Source organism: Aspergillus nomiae, assembly GCF_001204775.2.
Source record: "Aspergillus nomiae NRRL 13137 chromosome Unknown contig00226, whole genome shotgun sequence".
NCBI lineage: Eukaryota > Fungi > Ascomycota > Eurotiomycetes > Eurotiales > Aspergillaceae > Aspergillus > Aspergillus nomiae.
In genome coordinates this window covers 20441-38908 of record NW_015378281.1, presented here as the reverse complement: position 1 = coordinate 38908, position 18468 = coordinate 20441, and the positions used below count along the sequence as shown (strand labels likewise).

Sequence of the window (18468 nt, the reverse complement as noted above, 5' to 3'; positions counted from 1 at the left end):
CATCATATATCCAAGATAAAATGGAAAGTATAAGTGGGTTGAATCGCTTCAATGCAGTCGAAAGTACTGTCGCTCCGAAACTTTTGTTCTTTTTTTGAGACGTTTGTCTTGTTTGTCACAAAAAAGGCCGATCGCAGCGGGGCCGTGCTTTAGGCGCTACAGGCGCGGCAGGCGCCCACGTGAACATCGATGTCCATTCGATAACATCGTCTTGAACGTCAATATCTTATTCTCCAGTCCTGCCAAAAAATGATCTAGAGAGGCTTTCAAAAAGTTTACTTGCTATTATACGCCATGGGGCGACAGGCGTACTTGAACCGATTGGCTTTGGTAGGCTCCCAGTTCCCTATCCGTTGCTATCCTCTTGGCTTGTGTTAGTTCTATACTACTTCATCAATAACGAACGCTTCTGTTCATTGCTCCTCTCAAATATTTACCCTCAGATCTCTCCGTGCAACATTTATGAAGTCATTTACTATTAGAATGTCAAATATAAAGCACTGTCGGCTGGTGTCATCGCATACCTCTCTATAGTGCCACATGATCGTATCATATTCTGCTATCTTATTGTTTGCTCTAACTTTTAAGCTTCTGATAATTGACTGTTAATATTCAGGGTCGTTCTCCATATGAAGCTCCTGAGCGCCCTGCAGATCCAGCGGTGGACCTGGGCAGCCCAACCCAACAGAGGGTATCTCCTCGGTATGCGGATGGGTATGTTCAACACTATGATGAGAGGGGGCATCCCATCAATCCTGAGTCCAAATCATTCGGGAGGGAGCTGCGGAGAGCTAAGAATGACATCCTCTCAACGATGGGTATCGTTGTTAGCGAGGACGGCAATGCGAGTGGCCTCAGTGAACAGCAGAAAATCGATATAATAGCTGCCGAGAATGACTACGGACTGGTTATGGCTACTTTAGATCATGTTTCGGCATTCTTAGGCTCGTGGTGGACATCGTCACTTACAGGTCGGATACAGGTACGTTTAATATGGTGAAAGGTGAAGTTTACTTTACCCAGAGATTTGATTCATAAGTCTTGTTCTGCAGACATTCAGAAGCTACACTCATATTCCCCTGATGGGTATCATAGCCCATGAACGTGCTTCATATGGCATATTGGGGTTTTACTTCGCAGGGATTCCAGCATGGGCTCTATCGACATGCTTATCAATTTGCCGACATCATCCTCTCGAGCGCTTAATTTCCTCATTGCAAAGCAGATTTCCTGACAATGACGTACTTTCGAAACTTGTGCGATCATCATTTACAATTCTACATTCTGCGTAAGTGGGTTCCGAGACGTCAGATGGTGTTAAAAGAAACTAATGGTTGCATAGGGCTCGGGGAACATTACTTGTTCTCGCTATACAATCTTATGTGTATTCACTCTTACAATCGCTTCACCTCGTTCATCCGTATGGCTTCCCAGGAATCCGGTTTCTGGCACCTTTGGGAGAACTTACCACAATGTTATTGCCACCCATACCTGCAGCCTTCACCTTGCAGTCCGTGGGCGATTTCTGTTTGAACTTACTGAAAGCCCCTCCACTTCTCGTCTACCTTTACGTCTATCTTCGTCCAGTTATCGAGATAAGGCTTTACCGGTTAATTCGCCGACGACTACCAAAACCAACGCTTGCGGATGAGCTATCCATCAAAGTGGCCCTCGAGAATGACCTCATCGATTGGATGGCCCCAACCCTTGGGCGCAGATCTGAAGAAGAGAATCGTCGTAACAATCTTTCTTTGCTTGAAGATCTCATGTGTGAAGTAAAATTTCTTCAGGGCTGGATGCTATCGTGGTTTGGCGTTAAGACGCAACGAACATCAGCAGCCCCCGAACAAGCTGCTGACTCCCGCCGCAGACAAGAATGGCTTGAATCCTTACCTATAAGCGTCGAGCAACTGCAAAATGAACGACAAAACCGAACTCGCCGGTTACAACAAGCAGTACCTCCAGCTCCAGAAGAGGTGGTCCAAGCTCATGAGGCCGCACGCTCTGGTCAACCCAGCACGCCTGTTACTGCCCCAGTACCCGATTCCGGATTTGACTTCAGCGGTGACCGTGTACTATCGAATGAGGACGAGATTCATCAGTCACCAGCACAGATGAGCACTGGGGGTCTTTCAGAGATGGCTCCACTAGGCCGTACAAGCGATTCTTCTCCCGCTGCTAATGTTTCTCCCGCCGTAAACACTGAGGCGCATGGCGAACATGATGCTCACGAAGGCCAGCGGAACTCACGCTCAAACACCCTTTTCTCTCGACAATCATCCCCCGAAACGTCTTCACCAACTTCTCCTCATGTTCGTGCTTCTTTAATTCACCAGAACTCTGATATCATTACTATGCAGTTGGAACTCTTGGGCAACCGTAATGCTCAGAACCCGGGCCAATTGCGTCCTCGGCCTGGTAATGATATCGACTTTCCAACTTCTAATGGCGAAACAGGTCATCGCCGCTCTATCACAGAGCTCTTGGACACAATCCTAGCTCATCAAAACCAAAGCCTCTCTACAATTGTCCATTCGGATGCCGTGGACAGCGATGGCCTCTCAAACATGACGCCAGGCGCATCTCCTGGAAATGGGGAAGATGTGCTAGGCCTGGTGCCTCAAGGCCAACAAGAAGCTCGAGGAATACATGATTTTACCGCCGAATCTCCTGTCGAAGGGCCGTCGTCAAGTCTTGCCAACATACTGCCAGAAAGTGTGGAAGAGCCGCCCAGCCAGGAAGATACTCGTAACCATCCCTCCGAAGCGGAGCCAACTGGGGAGAACGATTTCGATTCAGGCATATACCCCCGTATATCCGATCCAAATGTGCGCGAAGGTCCTTCGGAGAACACAAATTCTTCAAGTGCCCACCGGATAACAATACTATCGTCTCATCCTGTCGATTCTCTTGCCTCTCATCTCGCGTCGATGATCACCACCGTGCTTTTCATTCCCCTCGAATCTCTCTATCTTCGCTCTCTTGCTTCATCCTATCTATCATCTAATGCATCGTCCGCTGCTGATGTCCGCACCCTAGGGGCTTTGGGCGGTGGTGGCTCTCGGTCTGACATGCTTGCATACATGGGTAAATTAGCTCTTATGATGGGGCTGCACGCTGCTGTAAATGCTGGTGTATGGGGAGTAATCTCAGGCACAGCAATTAGGATTGGCAGAAGATTCTGCGGATGGGGAACACTATGAGTATTTTGTTGGAATGCCCACTATAGATACCCACCTATTTGTATTGCGATTTGGGCGAAGCAGTTCAGTCAGTTGAATCATATATAACAGAACATAATACTGAAGCCTATGGCCACATCATCATCAATGCTGAAAGGCCCTACCGGATTTTATATTTACATTACCTCGCTTCAAATAATGTAGAAAAGGACAAAATACCCAAACACTATTTTTTTTCTATCATCATCATTACCTTAATTATACAAACGGTACTATGACACCAAGCTGGGAACGAACTTACATACATACACATCACATATTAAGAACTAACACCAGTACCTAACCACCTGTGGAGCTGGAATGTATTCGATGTGGATGATGACGTCCCAACATCTATTTTGCTGGGTTCTTCCCCTTCCGACTGTTCATGCCCGGGACCTTTCGCCGCTCCCAAACCATAAGATATCCCTCTCGGGTGAATAGGGTTTCGGTTTCTGCCTTCTTGACGAACAGATCCTGGACCTCAAGCCACTCCGGTCCTTGCTGTTCACCAGCACGCTCGCTGTGTTGTCGACTATTCTCCGCAGACATAGCCTTGTCGTGAAGCTGGACCATCCACGAAACCTTCTCGCTGCCTGCACCAGCGCCGGTCGATGATGACCCAGATGCTGCGTTAACACCCTTATCTGCGGCTGCCTCGTCGGTGGCACCAGGAACAGCTACAGCCGGGTCCAGGATAATGTTGGCGACGAGGTCGTAAAGGATCGGTTCACCTGGCGGCCAAACGTCCGGGTTCGGTTCTACGTAGGGCGACATGTCCAAGGAGCGGGGTGACGGAAAGGTGACAATTGTCGGGTTACGTTCAGATACGAATCTGTTCTTGCTGAATCGCTTGATATGGAATAATAGGTAAGGTGGAAGGGGGTGAAGAAGGCGGTGGCGGACTCGATGAGCCAGCTTCTCTGAAGCAGTGATGCCGTTGTACTTGTTTAGTAGTGTTGTCAGAGGAACATGGGGAATGATTGACTCCCGATTGGCGGATTGGAAGAGAGGAGTGGGAGGTAAATCTAATGTGAGGATGAGAAATGGAGTGGTCTGGCTTTTAATGTCGCCAGATTCCGTAAAGACTAGACGAGCGTTTTGGGTATCTGAGTGAGCAGTGATTGCTTGGCTTTCAATCTTCAGGTGGCCTTGGAATGCGGCCTGAACCACACTGGTTGGTGTCTTGGAAGGTTTCTTAGAGCCCCCGAGTGAAAGATGCAAGTTGTTTAGGAACCATGACATAAACTCCACCGGGTCAGACTGTTGGGTCAGTGTGAAGCGCTTTGATGAACGAAGAGCAATCTCCTGTAGCAACTCGTGCGGCGACACATGGGATCGGAAAGCCTTTGGATTCCATAGCTTTCGCACTAGTGTGCTGAAGCGCAGAGCTAATTGAGGTGTGCCAGGTGTCGGGAACTCATGTAGCAGGAAGTAGTTGCGGATTGGAAAAACATGCGCCAAAAGTTGCACGACCACATTCAAGTAGTCATTGGCTTTGATGTTGTTCATACCAACGAAACCTATGTAAAGGGTCAATAATGCTCTGGCGGAAAGTAATCTATGGTTATGAGCATACCTGGTCTATAACGATTTCCTGCGAGATCGAACGCATCGTGTACCTCCTTGTCTAGCTTGGAGACCTCATCCTTGCTATAGTGCGGGTCTACCACGTACTTGATATCATCCAAGCTCTTATTTTTCACTTCATAGCCCTCCGGAAGGACATACACCTTCTTGGTCCCCATATTGATAAAAACATGATGGCCGACTTCAAGCGCATGGAAGTAAGCATGCGACTTCGGGCCCCTGCCTTGAAAGTATTTGCCGCAGACAAGACACGCATATACATTGATATTCGAAAGGGTAACCGAGCACAGTTTTTCGAAATCGAAGTCAAGAATTTCGCGATTAATCGTATCAAGATAAAGATCGCTATAGCCCTCCATAGGTGCACTTTGGCGCTTGGGAGCCGCAATTACAGGCCTGTCATCGTCGGCATCATCGAAATCGGACTCGGCGCCATTATCCACCGCCGCTTCTTCCAGCTCTTCACCCTCCTGGTCCGCAGCAGCTAGGATATCATACCCTTTGCGTTCATCCTCTTCTCTCTCTTGGCCGCTCGCCCGTCGTAATGGAAGGGCTCCATGGCGCGGATCACCTTCCTCGAAGTCGTCCTCCACACGGGCCTTTTTAATAGCAGGAGAACCGGCGACAGTATCTTCCTCGAGCGACAACTCAGCTTGCCTCTTGGACATCATGACTCTGTGTAAAGGTGAATTAGACACGAAGATTCTGGCTCCGCGGGATTGAAAGCTGGAAGACGCGATGGGCCCGCGGAGTGCAAACACGACAAACACCCGCTGCGTACAGCGTCATACATGATACAGTGAGTAAATCCGTGTGGAGCATTGTGACAATACGACTGAAGAAGCAAACGTTCAAAGGGTCATTTCTCTTATTCTCTACCTCGAATAGATTTGTGGGCGAGACTACAAAGTCATGAAAAATACCCTGCCATGCAACCGATCGTCTGAAAACCAAGTCCCGTAAACCGAAAACAAAAGACAAAAATGGTATGATATACAACACCGCATTAAGCACTCTTGACGATCTTGTCATTATCAAAGTCTACTTCCCTCACGCCATCTTTGGTCACAACCTTTACCAAAACCTGAAGAAAGCCAGTTAGCCAATATTGTACCAATTAAATAGGAATCTCGTTTTGCAACGTACCCCCTTGTAGTCAATCGGCAATCGACGCTTTAGCTCGTCTGTGCACATCACTAGAAGCTTTAAGCCTTCTTCGAGGGAAATATCGGGGTGGTGGTGTTTATCGAGTGTTGAGAGACAGTAGTATCTAGAGTGTCTTAGTTCCGTGCTCCTCCACAGCGACCGAACTGGCAATGAAGAATTGATCTTCAAAACTTACTGGGCATAACCATGAGCGGCATATGGTACTGGTGCCAAAGAAGCCAGATAGTCTATCCAGTACAGGTGAGGCTTCTCGGTGATTCCATCGACACCAGCGAGCAGCAGGTTGACCGTGTATGGACTCCGAGATCGCAGACTGCGCGCAAGTTCTCCTCGGACAAAGTTGGCAACGGCGTTCGGTCCAAGTTCGGTATCATTCCGCATAGTATATAGTTGGATGTTCGCCTGAATATACTCCGCAAATTGCACTGTATCGGGAGCAAATTAGCTGTGCCATGCTTACACCCCTCCATCTCCACATATGTAATCCCACGCACCGGTATCTCCTGCCTCTCCCGAGAAAGCCATCAGACTGTGTTTGTTGAGCTGTCGTGTCTTATCATCTTCGGCCTTAAGAATAGTTGGGCCCCTCATGGCGGCTTTGGACGCTGCCACCAGGACAAAGTCCTTGCCGGTGATACCCAATAGAACCTCCCTAGAAGCTTCAATCAGCCGAGAGGATTCTCATCAACATACAGAGGTTCGCATACATTTTCAAGCTTTAAGTGTATGTCAAGAAGATATAGAGGTCAGGAAAAGTGCGAGAAGAAAAGGAGATGGAGGGAAGGTGAGAGATTCAAGATGATGGATCAATCAAGCATTACACGCCGCGCGGAGCTTGATTGCCTGGAGCTGTGCTTGCGAGCCTGAGGCGGAGAGCTGCTCGGCTGAGTCAGCAATTAGGCGTTACGTTGTTGCGCTTTCCACCTGCACGGACCACCGGCAGAAAAAAAGTGAAAGTTAGTTGCGCATCAAAAAGAATTCCGAACAGCTCTATCGTTTCCACCCGCCCCAATCGATTGTGCGTAGCGTCGGAGGTCCTGTTGCGCGGAATTCAGTTGATTATACCGGATTATGTCGTCCTTTTTCACATTACCCGCTTCCCAGCGGAAGCGCAAGAGGGAAGACCGCGCCGGAGCCCCCGCGTCGAAGAAACGAGGTGTTGATGCAGATGGAGATTCAGGCGCCAAGGGCAGTAGAAGGACTAAGGGACGGGAGCAATCAATTTCGGGTAGTGACTTGGATGAGGATGATGCCGAGAGCATTGTATCTGGAGTTTCAGGAGAAGAGAGTGATTCGGACTCCGACGAAGGAGAGACGGCCGCAGACCGGAGATTAAAGCTTGCTGAGAGATATTTGGATAATGTTCGGGATGAAGTAGATGAATATGGCTTCGACGCAGCAGAGATTGATCGAGATTTAATTGCTGAGAGATTAAAGGAGGATGTGGTATGTGCCCTCAGTTTTCGCTACCCGTGAGATCAGCCAACAGCTGATTCCTAGCGCAGGACGAGTTCAAAGGGCGCACATATCGTCAGATAGCTTCAGATCTGTCTTTCTCCGCAGCCTCGCATTCATTCTTCCGGGCAGATACCCAGTCGACAACGTCCATTGCCGTCCATGCACCATATGTTTATACGGTGTCGAAAGATAAAACGTTAATCAAATGGGAGCTTGCCACCCCCAGTCACGCAACCGCAGATTCTTCAGCAGGTGGACAAAACAGCTCATCGAAACGCCCGCCAAGACCACAACGGAAGAAGCCTAAGCAGGTGAGGTTTACGCGGGGCCTGCAAAAGATTGCTGAAAGTGATGAGGAGCATGGTCACACTAAGAATATCTTGTCCGTGGCTGTATCGCCATCTGGAAAGTTTGTTGCTACTGGTGGAGAGGATCGGAAATTGATAATCTGGGATGCAGAGACATTGACCCCCTTGAAGACGTTTACACAGCACCGCGACTCGATCAGTGGGCTTGCCTTTGCTCGTCATATCTCTACCATGAGCTCCGGAGAACAACTATTTTCTGGTTCTTTTGATCGGACTATCAAAACATGGTCCTTAAGCACTGCAGGCCATGCATACGTTGAGACATTGTTTGGCCATCAGGACCATATCTCTTCTCTCGCTGCGATGACAATCGATCAGTGTGTCAGTGTCGGAGCCCGCGATCGCACCGCCAGATTGTGGAAGGTCGTAGATGAGTCTCAGCTAATCTTCCGTGGAGGATCTTCCAAGCACTCCTACCAAGAAAATAACCTTGACTGTGTGGCACCTTTGCCTCCGAATCACTTCGTTACCGGTTCGGACTCTGGTGCGATCTCCCTTTGGTCCGTCCATAAAAAGAAACCACTTCACACAATAACTCTCGCCCACGGTCTGGACCCTCTACCTCCGCTCGATGAGCTGTCTTCAGAAGTCGATCCAAAAATAGCCGCGTCGAATGCCCGTCACATGCGGCGTAATCCTCGCTGGATCACCGCGCTGGCTACGCTCCCAGGCACCGACATCGTGCTTAGCGGCAGCTGGGATGGATGGATTCGCGCATGGAAAATTTCGGAAGACAAGAGAACGATCATCCCACTGGGGCCCATTGGCGGAGCCTCATTAGAACCTGATACCCCATCTCAGCAACTGAAACAGTCCCTAGCCTTCGACAGCCCAGTCGACGCAGACCAGATGGCCATCGACGGGTCAAAGCAAAAAATGGATGAGATTAAAGAAGAGGCCGAGCCACTCGTCAAGGGCGTCATCAACGGTATTGCAGTTTTCGAACGTCGTGCAGAGACCAACAAGCCCGGCCAGTCCAAGCCTAAATCGAAGCCCGCCGAACCAGAGCCCCGAGGTCTCTGCATTGTCGCAGCAGTGGGCAAGGAACATCGCTTTGGCCGCTGGAAAGGCTTCGCGAACAATTACCACGAGGGATCTGCACCCGATGGCCGTAATGGCGCTGTGGTATTCGAAGTCCCTTTCATAAACGGTAACCCTCAATCGAAGTGAGGTGTATTCATGAAATGGGATGAGGTTATTGTGACATGGCGTGTGTATCCACATCTTTCTCTACCTTGTATTTTATTCCCGGGGCGGCGGTCTTTACATATCTTTTAGAGGAAGAAAAAAGTTCTCTGCATTGGAAGCTGTCCCTTGGGCTGAAGGGCGTTGGGCCTTGTATATAGGCGTACTGCAATGATTTTGAATGGGTTATGTTTCTAAAGTTACCCACCATTAAAGGATCCAATATATCACCGATAGTCAATCTCTGTCAGGTGAAATTAAACTCTTGACGCTTCTTGCGTTAAGAGCGTGCCCTAAGAGAAGAAATACTCCGGAAAGCCAGCACTAAGACCCAGAAACACTGATCTTCAAAGGCGACTAGTATAATAGTTTCAGCGAAAATATCAGCTACAGTTGGCGTAAACCTACTAATATAGACCCTGAGAAGCATACTTCAAGTTGTTTTGATAGAAATTCTCATCACGTTTCGTTCCATCACGCAGCAATTCCTGAAGCCCGAACTACTAGTGATGTTGATACATACATGCTAAAATTAGCATGGAAAGGAAGCCCGCTAGGATTATAAAAAAGGAAATAACGAAAAAAGAACTGATTAACCAATGCACAAGGTAACCAGAAAGGAATCACGCAGAAAGTAGCTGGGGTATAGAATGGGTTGGGTCTTAGTGTTTCTTCTTTGTAGTCAAATAGTGGTTGATGAGCGAAGAGCCTTCTCCTTGCCAGTACCAGTCTCATGTACCTTTTGGGACTAAATGTTTCAACCCCTTAAGGTGTAATTATAACAGCTAGGCTTAGTCGGGCGTGATCGAACATCCGGATCAGAGTTATCCTTGAGATGTAAAGTCCAATACATGGATGTCGAACTCTGAAACACACGCCCTTATGTAGCCGCACTAATCCATGCAGCCTGTTCCTTTGTCCGACCTGTCTCTATCTGCCCTTAAAAAAAAGCTATAGATAACGAGTCCTATAAGATCCACCTTGAAGATCATCCGGGATTATGGTCAAATCGTATCTAATGTAAGGGTAACGAGTGTTAACGAGCGCCATGCCGACAATTCCTTCGGAACGGTCGAACTGGGCCTTCGTCAGAATCATCGTCTAGAGTTATTGCATTCGAGGCGGAAGTTCCTGCCGTGTTTGTAGTTTGACTACGTGATGCCTGCCGGCGCATCGCGTAGGGATCCACGTTCGGAGCTCGCGGAGCTCGACTCGAGAGGACAGGCGAGTTTGAAGCCCCATTAGAGGCTGGGAATACGCGGCGCCGATTTCCACTTACGGGAGGGCGGATAGGCTCATCATCTTCATCCTCGTCATCCTCGTCATCCTCTTCGCTATCTGGGATCTCGTCTAAGCTACTCAGATCATCATCGGTACAGTCGTCGGCCAGAGGCATGGTCATCTCTGAGCTCAACTGGACTTGATATTGATCTGGCAAGTATCGCGTTTCAGGACCTCCAACTACCGTAGATCTGTCCGAGTCTGAATCGTGATCCTGGTCGATATGTTCATCGTCATCAATAAACGAGTCCATGTCTGTGTCTTCCGAGTAGTCGTCAGTCTCTTCGGTGTCATGAGCAGTTGAAGACGTGTCATCGATGTGGCCATTGTGCGCAAAGACATGGCGGTGTGGCGGATGGTGCTGATGATAATCGCGAATTATGTTGTATAAATGACGGGGAATAACTTCAACTCTCCCCTGAATAGGAACCCCATTCTGGAAACCGTTCCAATTGAAATCGTCTAATTCGCCGAATCCATCTTCGAGTTCGTCATCCAAGTAGTCCGTCATCTCAGAATTCTCCTCTGAATCGGTTAAAATTGAAACGGTTGAACGTGAATCGGTTGAATCTGATGCATCTGATGCATCTGATACGTCTGATGTACCTGTAATAGCCCATTCATCTCGTCGGTATCCACACTGTGCGCAATTTGAGTCTTCCAATTCCCATGAACAGCGCGGGCAGCGAATGACATTATCCTCCAGGTCAACGATGGGCTGCGCGACGGGGAGTTTTTTGTTGAATGCGCCGCGGAATAATCCGCCCACTTTGGGATGTGTGTTCTTCTTATCGTTTTCCAACTTTTCAGCTTCCTCACGTTGATGGCGCGTATGCTCGGCCGTCGTCTCTCCCTTTTCTAAAAGCTCTGCACGACTCGTGAATAGTTGGACAACAGCACGGATCTATACGCGTTAGGTACCAGATGATTAAATCAGGGTTTTATGGGCTTTCAAGGTACCTACCAAGTATGCAGGGGCAGGTGGTGTTTTGACCGGAGCTCGGCAGTCGGGGCATGTTTTATTGGATCTCCCGCCAGCAAACCATGACGTTAAACACTAAAGCTCGGAGGGTTAGCACTCTAAGAAGACGATCATACAGATCAGGGCCACAAACACTATAGCAAAATGAGTGTCCACAGGCAAGGGTGAAGGGTTCGTACAGTGGCCTTATGCAAATGCCACATTGTAAGAGCGCGCGGATATCGTCGACATGTCCCTGTAATGTTTCGGAGAGCTGAATAAGAAGCAAATTAGTGCCCTTTCCTTCAGAACATATACTATTACGGCTCACCCCTGGGACATCACCTCCAAGCGTCGCGTTTGTGTTGTTGGAACCCTGTCCGGACCTGGTTCCGACGAGAGTTGACTCGGACATTTGCGCAAGACTGTCGGAACGGATCCCGATAAGAAGAGGGAGCCAAAAAGTTTTCTTGAAATCGTTCCGCGAATTTTGTGAGGAAAAACTTGTCGGTGTATTGGGAGAAAGAGACGTGTCACGACAGGTGGTGGCTAGATATATGGGCTCGTTTTTTTAAATAAGGAAGGGTGTAGCCGGCATGACGGGGAGGGGGCGGAGTTCGAGTTTACTTTAGAGCTGTGAGTGATAGGATGAGGTAGGCGATAAGAGACGGATGTATGAACGGCGCTTCTGATGTCGTTTAATTGTTTATTCCCGGTAAGCTGGGGTTGAAAGTAAAGCGAAACGAAGAAGGAAAACAAGAAGCCATCAGGATTGGACTGCAGGAGTGCATGCCTTGCCTTTTTTTTTGCCTTTTCTTTTCGGAAGCTTTTGCGCAAACCGAACAAACAGTCGAGACGCTGGGTTTAAAGTCCGATCGAATTCTCCACCGGAATGGACTAAAGTTTAGTCCCTCACTAGTGAATGAAAGCCGATCAATCATGGCTTCCTTCACTTCCCTTCTCGCCAACAAACTCTCCAACATCCTCCATCCCGTTGTCTCTAGCTACGTGGTACGCGCTTATACAATCACCAGAAGATTGCAACATAAGATTGTTGTCACCATTCCCCCTCATACTGTCGTTAGAGCGCAATGGAGTGTCGAAGACAATCGAATAATTAATCCGTTCTCTCTTTTGTTCCGCCAGCTTCTCGCTACTCCGAGGGTGAAACTCCGTAGACTACAGTTCGAATGTATTGTATAATATTAGCATACCTACGGCACCTTGAATGAAAAAATAGGAGGGAGAGGCGGAAGAAACAAAATAAAAAAGAAAAATTACTAAAGGAAACAAATAGGCTATTTAGGCCCATTGTATTCCGTTGTCGATAGGAACATGATGGGTCTTTCCTCATCCCCCACAATAACCGCTGGTACAAAGCCATCGCGACAAGATCAACCGTGATTACCATTTCAATATCATTTTCTTTATTCCTTTTGTTTTTATTTCCAGGCTACTGCACTTCTTCCGCTCTCCAGTCTTGCGGGAGATTGCTTGTCACCAACAACGAGAGATCATATTAGCGCTAAGACTGTTAGATGCGCGTAATGGTGTGATATCATGCAAGCCCGGCGCTTCAGCCGTGATAATGTCATCCCATTTTATCCATCCTTAGCCTCCACCTCCACCCGACCACTTGTAGCCTACTCCGCTAGGTTAGTTAGCTAGTACTTGTGTCTGAGTCTTGATTAGTACTCCGTACAAAGTTCTTCAATCGACAGCTCAACCGGTGGCAAGCGAATAAGAGATTAACCCTTTCAGGGTACAAGAGTCGCTCAATATTGTTCATGGTAAGTACTATATCACCAGTGAGAGAATCAATTATAATCAATATGGTTATTCCAGTTTCACAATTTTAATATTTTTGGTATCTTTGTACGAGTAAAAGAAGTATAACTTGGAATTATGGACTCGTTAGTTACGATGGAACAGCATGACTAAAGAGATGTCTGTGCCAAGACCTTCAATTGTGGGGCCAAACTTCTCCAGGAACAAACCTACATTGACTCGGGAATAGTACTCCTAGTAAGAACCGCACCACTTTATCATCCATACTGGCCAACGCTGTCGCCTGCATCAATCACATACAATTGACCCCTTTTAGCCACGCAATCATGGCGTCCACATCAGATCGACAATCCGATTCATCGGGACAAGACCATCCTAATTCTTGGTCAAACACGGAACAGAGATTCACGAAGTAGGTCGTCCAGCTATCTTCTACATTATCAACGCCAGAAGTACATCTCACGGATGTTCCTTATGTCAAAATCTTTACATCATCATCTTCTTCATCATCATCTTTTCTAAGAGGGGTCCTGTTTCAAAAATTCTTAAAGTCAAGTCACTCGTAGTCTCTTGAATCAGGGTGCACATGTCATGAAACCTGAGGCTTGATTCTTAGCTCAACCTTTTCTTTTTGACTCATTTGGGCTCTTCTTTTTTTTTCTTCTCCTATTTTACCCTATTTCCCATAAATTTACTGATGACATACTCCATATTCCAGCAAGAGTGCAAGCGAGTACTATGATCCATGCCAAGATTTCGCTGATCGGAGTTTGAAATGTATGAAACGGAACAATTTCGACAGGGAAATGTGTCACGATTACTTCCAGTGAGTATCTAGCCCTTCTATGTCGATATAGTACGGTGCTATAGACCTAGAGATGGGCCTCCTATCGGCGAGCTAGTAGTCGGATGCATTCACATGTTTCCTGCCACGTTCTTACCAGAACCTGTAGCTGACTCAAATGCGTGGTAGGGCTTACCGTGACTGCAAAAAGCAGTGGGTATGTATCTATATATCTCTCAAGCTAATTTGCGTTGATATTCCCAATCTATTTCCTACCCTCGATGGCTCAATGGCCTAATCCTGCCCATCTCAGTAGAACTCTATTTTAGGCCTACTTTGCTAATGATATCACAGTTGACACAGAAAAAGCTTTCTGGGTAGTCTCACCAGAGCTAGAGTGCCAGGCGATCAATATCCCCGGTGCCTGAAAGGATTTCCTTCTGGTCTTCATCAGCATTGCACTACACATCTCGGAGCCGGGCTATCCTATTGAAAGATACTGGTAAGAAACTGGGCGATCGAGCATCTCGAGCTGAAACATACCATTGGTTGGCACATAAGCTTCTTCTCCAATTGATACAGCTTATGTCCTTATCGTGGATGTTCGTCTCTTCTTTTTTTTTTTTTTTTCCCTTGCTTTTCGGCAGAGGGGGGATGATAGTTCTGATTGTCTCGACAAGGTTCTGGATAGATGTCCTGAAGTCTGTACACTATAATTATATTCTAAGCTACCGATTCTGAGATGACTGGTCTTTTCGCTCTATATATGTACCATAGAAATACTTAAGCAATCACTTTTTGTAAGATTTTTACCACATGTGAGAACGTTATGTTATCATGTTAAAATTGGTGTATATAGCCTTTTCAACCCTTGATGTATGTTGAGGGCAAACTCAGGTTGTTGTCCACGGCACTAACCTCATTTAATCATTAATTTATTTTTCATTATTGATTCTTCATACACTTTTTTGTTTGATAAGTCGATATGATAAAGGCAGCGCTTGAAATTGTGGATAATGCGCGCCTATATTCTTTATCGATCACCGCCTTCCAGTTCACGCCCACCACGCCGAGGGGCCAAACTGTTTTCAACTCCTAAGAATTCCTTCCCCTCATTATCCCGCCGTCCTATCTTCCCCGCACATCGTGTGCTGTGCTTGGTTGCGCAGCATACGAACGCCGATCCATTATTACAAAATAGGAATCCACGTCCAACCGCTGCCAGGATTGATCTAGAGTCAGATCTGATCTTCTCTCGCCATGTCCACCAATGACGCCGTGTTCTACCGGCGAAACAAACAGATTCAAGATGCCATTGACGGGCAAAATTTAAAACAAGCCCTGCAGTTGATTGACAAGCGCATGAAGAAGGGAGAAGATACAAAATTTTTGAAGGTTAGCACCATATGAGATCATTTATAATGATATATTCTGGACCTTTTCGTCTAAATACCCCTGGTGCTGCGCATGTTCCACATTATAGCATGTTGCTAATTTGATGGTGTACGCTCTGTGTAGGCATGGAAAGCTCATATCTTATATCGTCATGCGGACGAAACCCACCGCCAACGTGGTATAGCGGAGACCCTCGATTTGTGCAAGGCCGAGCCACCAGCTACCGATCTCGATACTCTCGACATTCTCTATCAGACTCTGAAACGGATGGGCGACCAGGCTGAAACTACGAGGACTCTATGGGAGAGAGCTTCAAAGGCGAAACCACAAGATTTAGAACTACAAATGAGATGGTTTACGTATGCATTTGAAGGTGACGACTGGAAGTCAGCGCAAAAGGTCTGTGGCCTGTTGAGCCTAGGTGTCGCATAAATCGAATCTAATTCCTCGAGTTTGGATGACAGGCTGCTATGACTCTCCAGAACAATTTCCCCAAAACGCGGAAATACTACCTCTGGGCAATTTTCCTCAGTCATCTCGTTGCTACTGATCAAGCCAGTTCAGAAACTGACCGTAAACTTTTTGGAACTCTGGCTTATCGCATGGTTTCCAAAGCTGCTGACAGTGTTCCTTCCGATCCAGTATGTCCTATGTGATCTTGGTCCTGGCCTTTGCAACTGTGACACTAACATCTACCGCAGAAAGAGTTGCTGAGCCCCCCTAGAGCCATACAAGGCCCAGAGGAGCTATTGCTACTTATTAAAATCTTCGAGTCCCAGGGACGTCATGATGAGATTGTAAAAATTCTTGATAGCGAGAATCTGGGACTAAGCTCGCGAGTCATCCAGAATGACTGGTCCTTCGTTGGGGTGAAGCTCTCCAGTTTGGAGAAGGCGGAGATGTGGACGCAGGGCTTATCCTACGCGAAAGAGCTACTTGCAATCCCTAGTAACGAAGCTGAGAGAAAGGCTCTCCAAGAGCGTGACGACTGGGCAGTTTGGAAACTACTTGTCATTTCAACCCGCAACATCAATGCCCAAGAGTAAGTTACGCCATCACTAGAAGAAGAATGAAGAAGAGGCAGCACTTGAAATGTACTTACTGACTATCTTCGCAGAACCACTACCGGGACCCTAAAGTTCATCGGCGATTTCCTTGATGCCGTGCCCAAATCTCGCAATGCACAGCTAGCTCGCCTAGACTTGATTCATTCGGGTGTTCTCGCTGGCACTTCGAAGACGGAGGATCTAGTCGCTACTTGCCAAGAATATTTTGATAGTAACAAGAACAAGCTTTACTGCTTTAGCGACCTGCAGCTTTATTTGGCAGCACTGGACAAGGAAGGTGTGTCAAAACTTGTGGAGTATGCCTCCAAAGGTCAAGAGGAGAATGTACGTTCGAGACAATGTCCGTGCCTTTCGTTTTCAAGCTGACACACTCGTGAAGGTGAAGAGTGACCCTTTCAAGGGTGTGACGACGATCAATGCGCTTAAACTTGAATACTGCTTCGTATTGTCAACTAACGAGACTAATGTCTCTAAAACACAAGTTGAGGACTTCATCTCGCGCTGTCTCCAGGTCTACCGTGAGGCAGATCGTCCAGAACGGAGCTCAGCCCCATCCACAATTGAAAGTCAGCCTAGTGATGATCTGTGTTTGCTAGCTGCTATGAGCTTGATCCGCTTCAGTGGAACATGGATCTCTGGTAACCAGGATAAAATCCCAGACACCGTCCTCATCCGCGCCGCTGCTATCCTGGAGCGTCTCTTGTCTGATTCTCCTCATAACTACCAAGCGTTGTTACTCCTTGTGCGTATCTACTTGCGCCTCGGGGTTGGATCGCTCGCTCTCAAGGCCTTCAGCAAGCTTTCTGTCAAACAAATGCAGTTCGAAACGGTTGCTCACAACCTCTTCACCCGCCTAGCAACGATCCACCCACACTCAGCGCCCCCAATTGAGGGTGCAGAATACAAAGACTTCGACCCCCAGTCCGCATTTGTTCAGGCCCTGAATTTCTATCGAACGGCTGAGGTCACGACAGTCAGGCAGCGGTCGAATGGATTGGACTTGGGCAGTTACGTAAACATAGAAGGCACCATAGAGCTTCAGAGGCGTTTAAAGTATAGTGTCTGTCGCAGGATGTGGGCATTAGACGTTAGACGGATGCAAAGACTGGCCGGCGGAGATCCGATGGGTCGATATGACGAAATTGGTAGGTGCAACAATACTGCATACAATGGACTATCCGCTCACAATCACTCTACAGCAAGGGACCCATCTCCCTTGGCAGACCAGCGTGTATTTGATGCATTCATGAACTGCGAACCCACCAACCAGCCAACTTTCGAGGAACGGATGCGCTTGGGGCCACTTCCTCGGGTACGTTTGTCCCTAATCAGTGTTGAGACCTGAGGGCAAGGCTAATAAGGAACAGGACCGATGGGTGACGTCTGCGAGGGTAACAGACCAATTGTTTAGTACCCTCAAAAATATGGCTGTTCAGAAGCCAGTGTCTATTGAACCTAATTTGCCCAGTCTCGAAGATATCGTAGGGTCGGAAGCATCTTCTGAGATGACCTCATCAGAGATCGAAAGCGTCAAGGTCAATCTGAATCTTCTCAAGGTGGTCTCATTCTTGAATGGATCAAAGTCCGTCGCCTCTGAAGAGGTCGACCGCTGCTTAACTCAGGTAGAAGAATGGCTGAGTTCCAAGTCAGAAGATCTTGACTTGAACGGTCCAAAGGTCTCCGCGCTTGTATCAGAAACTGCAGTTTCCTTGCGGCGGCATCAATCATCTATCCCAACCTGGAGGTTCTTCCACAACTCATACCTGATCATCGAGTCGCTTAAGGCGCTCTCGCTCATAACATCCATTGCATCAAAGAAGACCTCCAAGACTGTGAAACTCCCCAAGGATCGTATACAAAGACTAGCCGATTCCGCCCGCCAAGTCTATGAAAGTATTCGGGCAAACGCTCGTGCGCTAAAATCAGCTATCTCTGAGCCGGGCGTTCTCGGATCTTTGATTGACTTGGTGGTGGGTGGCTCTGGCGATGGTGAGGACGGTACGCAACTTCGGACAGAATTGGATAAGACATTTGATATGGCTGCGCTGGAGATGTTCTGCGGTGAGTTAATGGAAAGCTGGGAAGAAGGGCTCGATGGGCTGCTGCGCGCGTCGCTGTGACAATGGGCCAGGATACGATTGAATTAGATCATTGGCTGTGTACGACATCTACGCTACCCAAGGAGGGTGTACGCTGCAATATC

The 18468-nt window shown here is 47.7% G+C and overlaps 7 protein-coding genes across 7 annotated transcripts; 4 read left to right on the top strand and 3 right to left on the bottom strand.

The window, feature by feature from the left end:
- Positions 1-294: 294 nt before the first annotated feature.
- ANOM_007170 (uncharacterized protein) lies at positions 295-3203 on the top strand (the record flags this gene model as incomplete). Its single annotated transcript, XM_015552426.1, has 4 exons — positions 295-330; positions 617-982; positions 1053-1288; positions 1343-3203. 4 exons carry the CDS (start codon positions 295-297, stop codon positions 3201-3203), a joined length of 2499 nt encoding a protein of 832 aa, XP_015405048.1.
- Positions 3204-3575: 372 nt separating this feature from the next.
- Positions 3576-5482, bottom strand: ANOM_007169 (ubiquitin carboxyl-terminal hydrolase family protein; the record flags this gene model as incomplete). Its single annotated transcript, XM_015552425.1, has 2 exons — positions 3576-4744; positions 4801-5482. The coding sequence occupies 2 exons, from the start codon at positions 5480-5482 to the stop codon at positions 3576-3578; spliced, it is 1851 nt and encodes a 616-aa protein (XP_015405053.1).
- A 335-nt stretch (positions 5483-5817) lies between these two features.
- On the bottom strand, positions 5818-6629 carry pre1 (proteasome core particle subunit beta 4; the record flags this gene model as incomplete). The annotated part of the gene is made up of 4 exons (XM_015552424.1): positions 5818-5895; positions 5958-6081; positions 6154-6403; positions 6473-6629. Coding segments are annotated over 4 exons (600 nt in total), but the record flags the coding sequence as incomplete, so codon positions are not given.
- A 420-nt stretch (positions 6630-7049) lies between these two features.
- ANOM_007167 (ribosomal RNA-processing protein RRP9) lies at positions 7050-8974 on the top strand (the record flags this gene model as incomplete). Its single annotated transcript, XM_015552423.1, has 2 exons — positions 7050-7424; positions 7484-8974. 2 exons carry the CDS (start codon positions 7050-7052, stop codon positions 8972-8974), a joined length of 1866 nt encoding a protein of 621 aa, XP_015405040.1.
- Positions 8975-10025: 1051 nt separating this feature from the next.
- Positions 10026-11646, bottom strand: ANOM_007166 (uncharacterized protein; the record flags this gene model as incomplete). The annotated part of the gene is made up of 4 exons (XM_015552422.1): positions 10026-11174; positions 11235-11327; positions 11386-11505; positions 11563-11646. The coding sequence occupies 4 exons, from the start codon at positions 11644-11646 to the stop codon at positions 10026-10028; spliced, it is 1446 nt and encodes a 481-aa protein (XP_015405041.1).
- A 1690-nt stretch (positions 11647-13336) lies between these two features.
- Positions 13337-14101, top strand: ANOM_007165 (uncharacterized protein; the record flags this gene model as incomplete). The annotated part of the gene is made up of 2 exons (XM_015552421.1): positions 13337-13431; positions 13993-14101. Exons 1-2 carry the CDS (start codon positions 13346-13348, stop codon positions 14099-14101), a joined length of 195 nt encoding a protein of 64 aa, XP_015405038.1. The 5' UTR covers positions 13337-13345.
- Positions 14102-15063: 962 nt separating this feature from the next.
- ANOM_007164 (MDM20/NAA25 family protein) lies at positions 15064-18385 on the top strand (the record flags this gene model as incomplete). The annotated part of the gene is made up of 8 exons (XM_015552420.1): positions 15064-15198; positions 15322-15597; positions 15663-15839; positions 15900-16240; positions 16316-16589; positions 16645-17410; positions 17465-17577; positions 17633-18385. 8 exons carry the CDS (start codon positions 15064-15066, stop codon positions 18383-18385), a joined length of 2835 nt encoding a protein of 944 aa, XP_015405039.1.
- Positions 18386-18468: the final 83 nt, after the last annotated feature.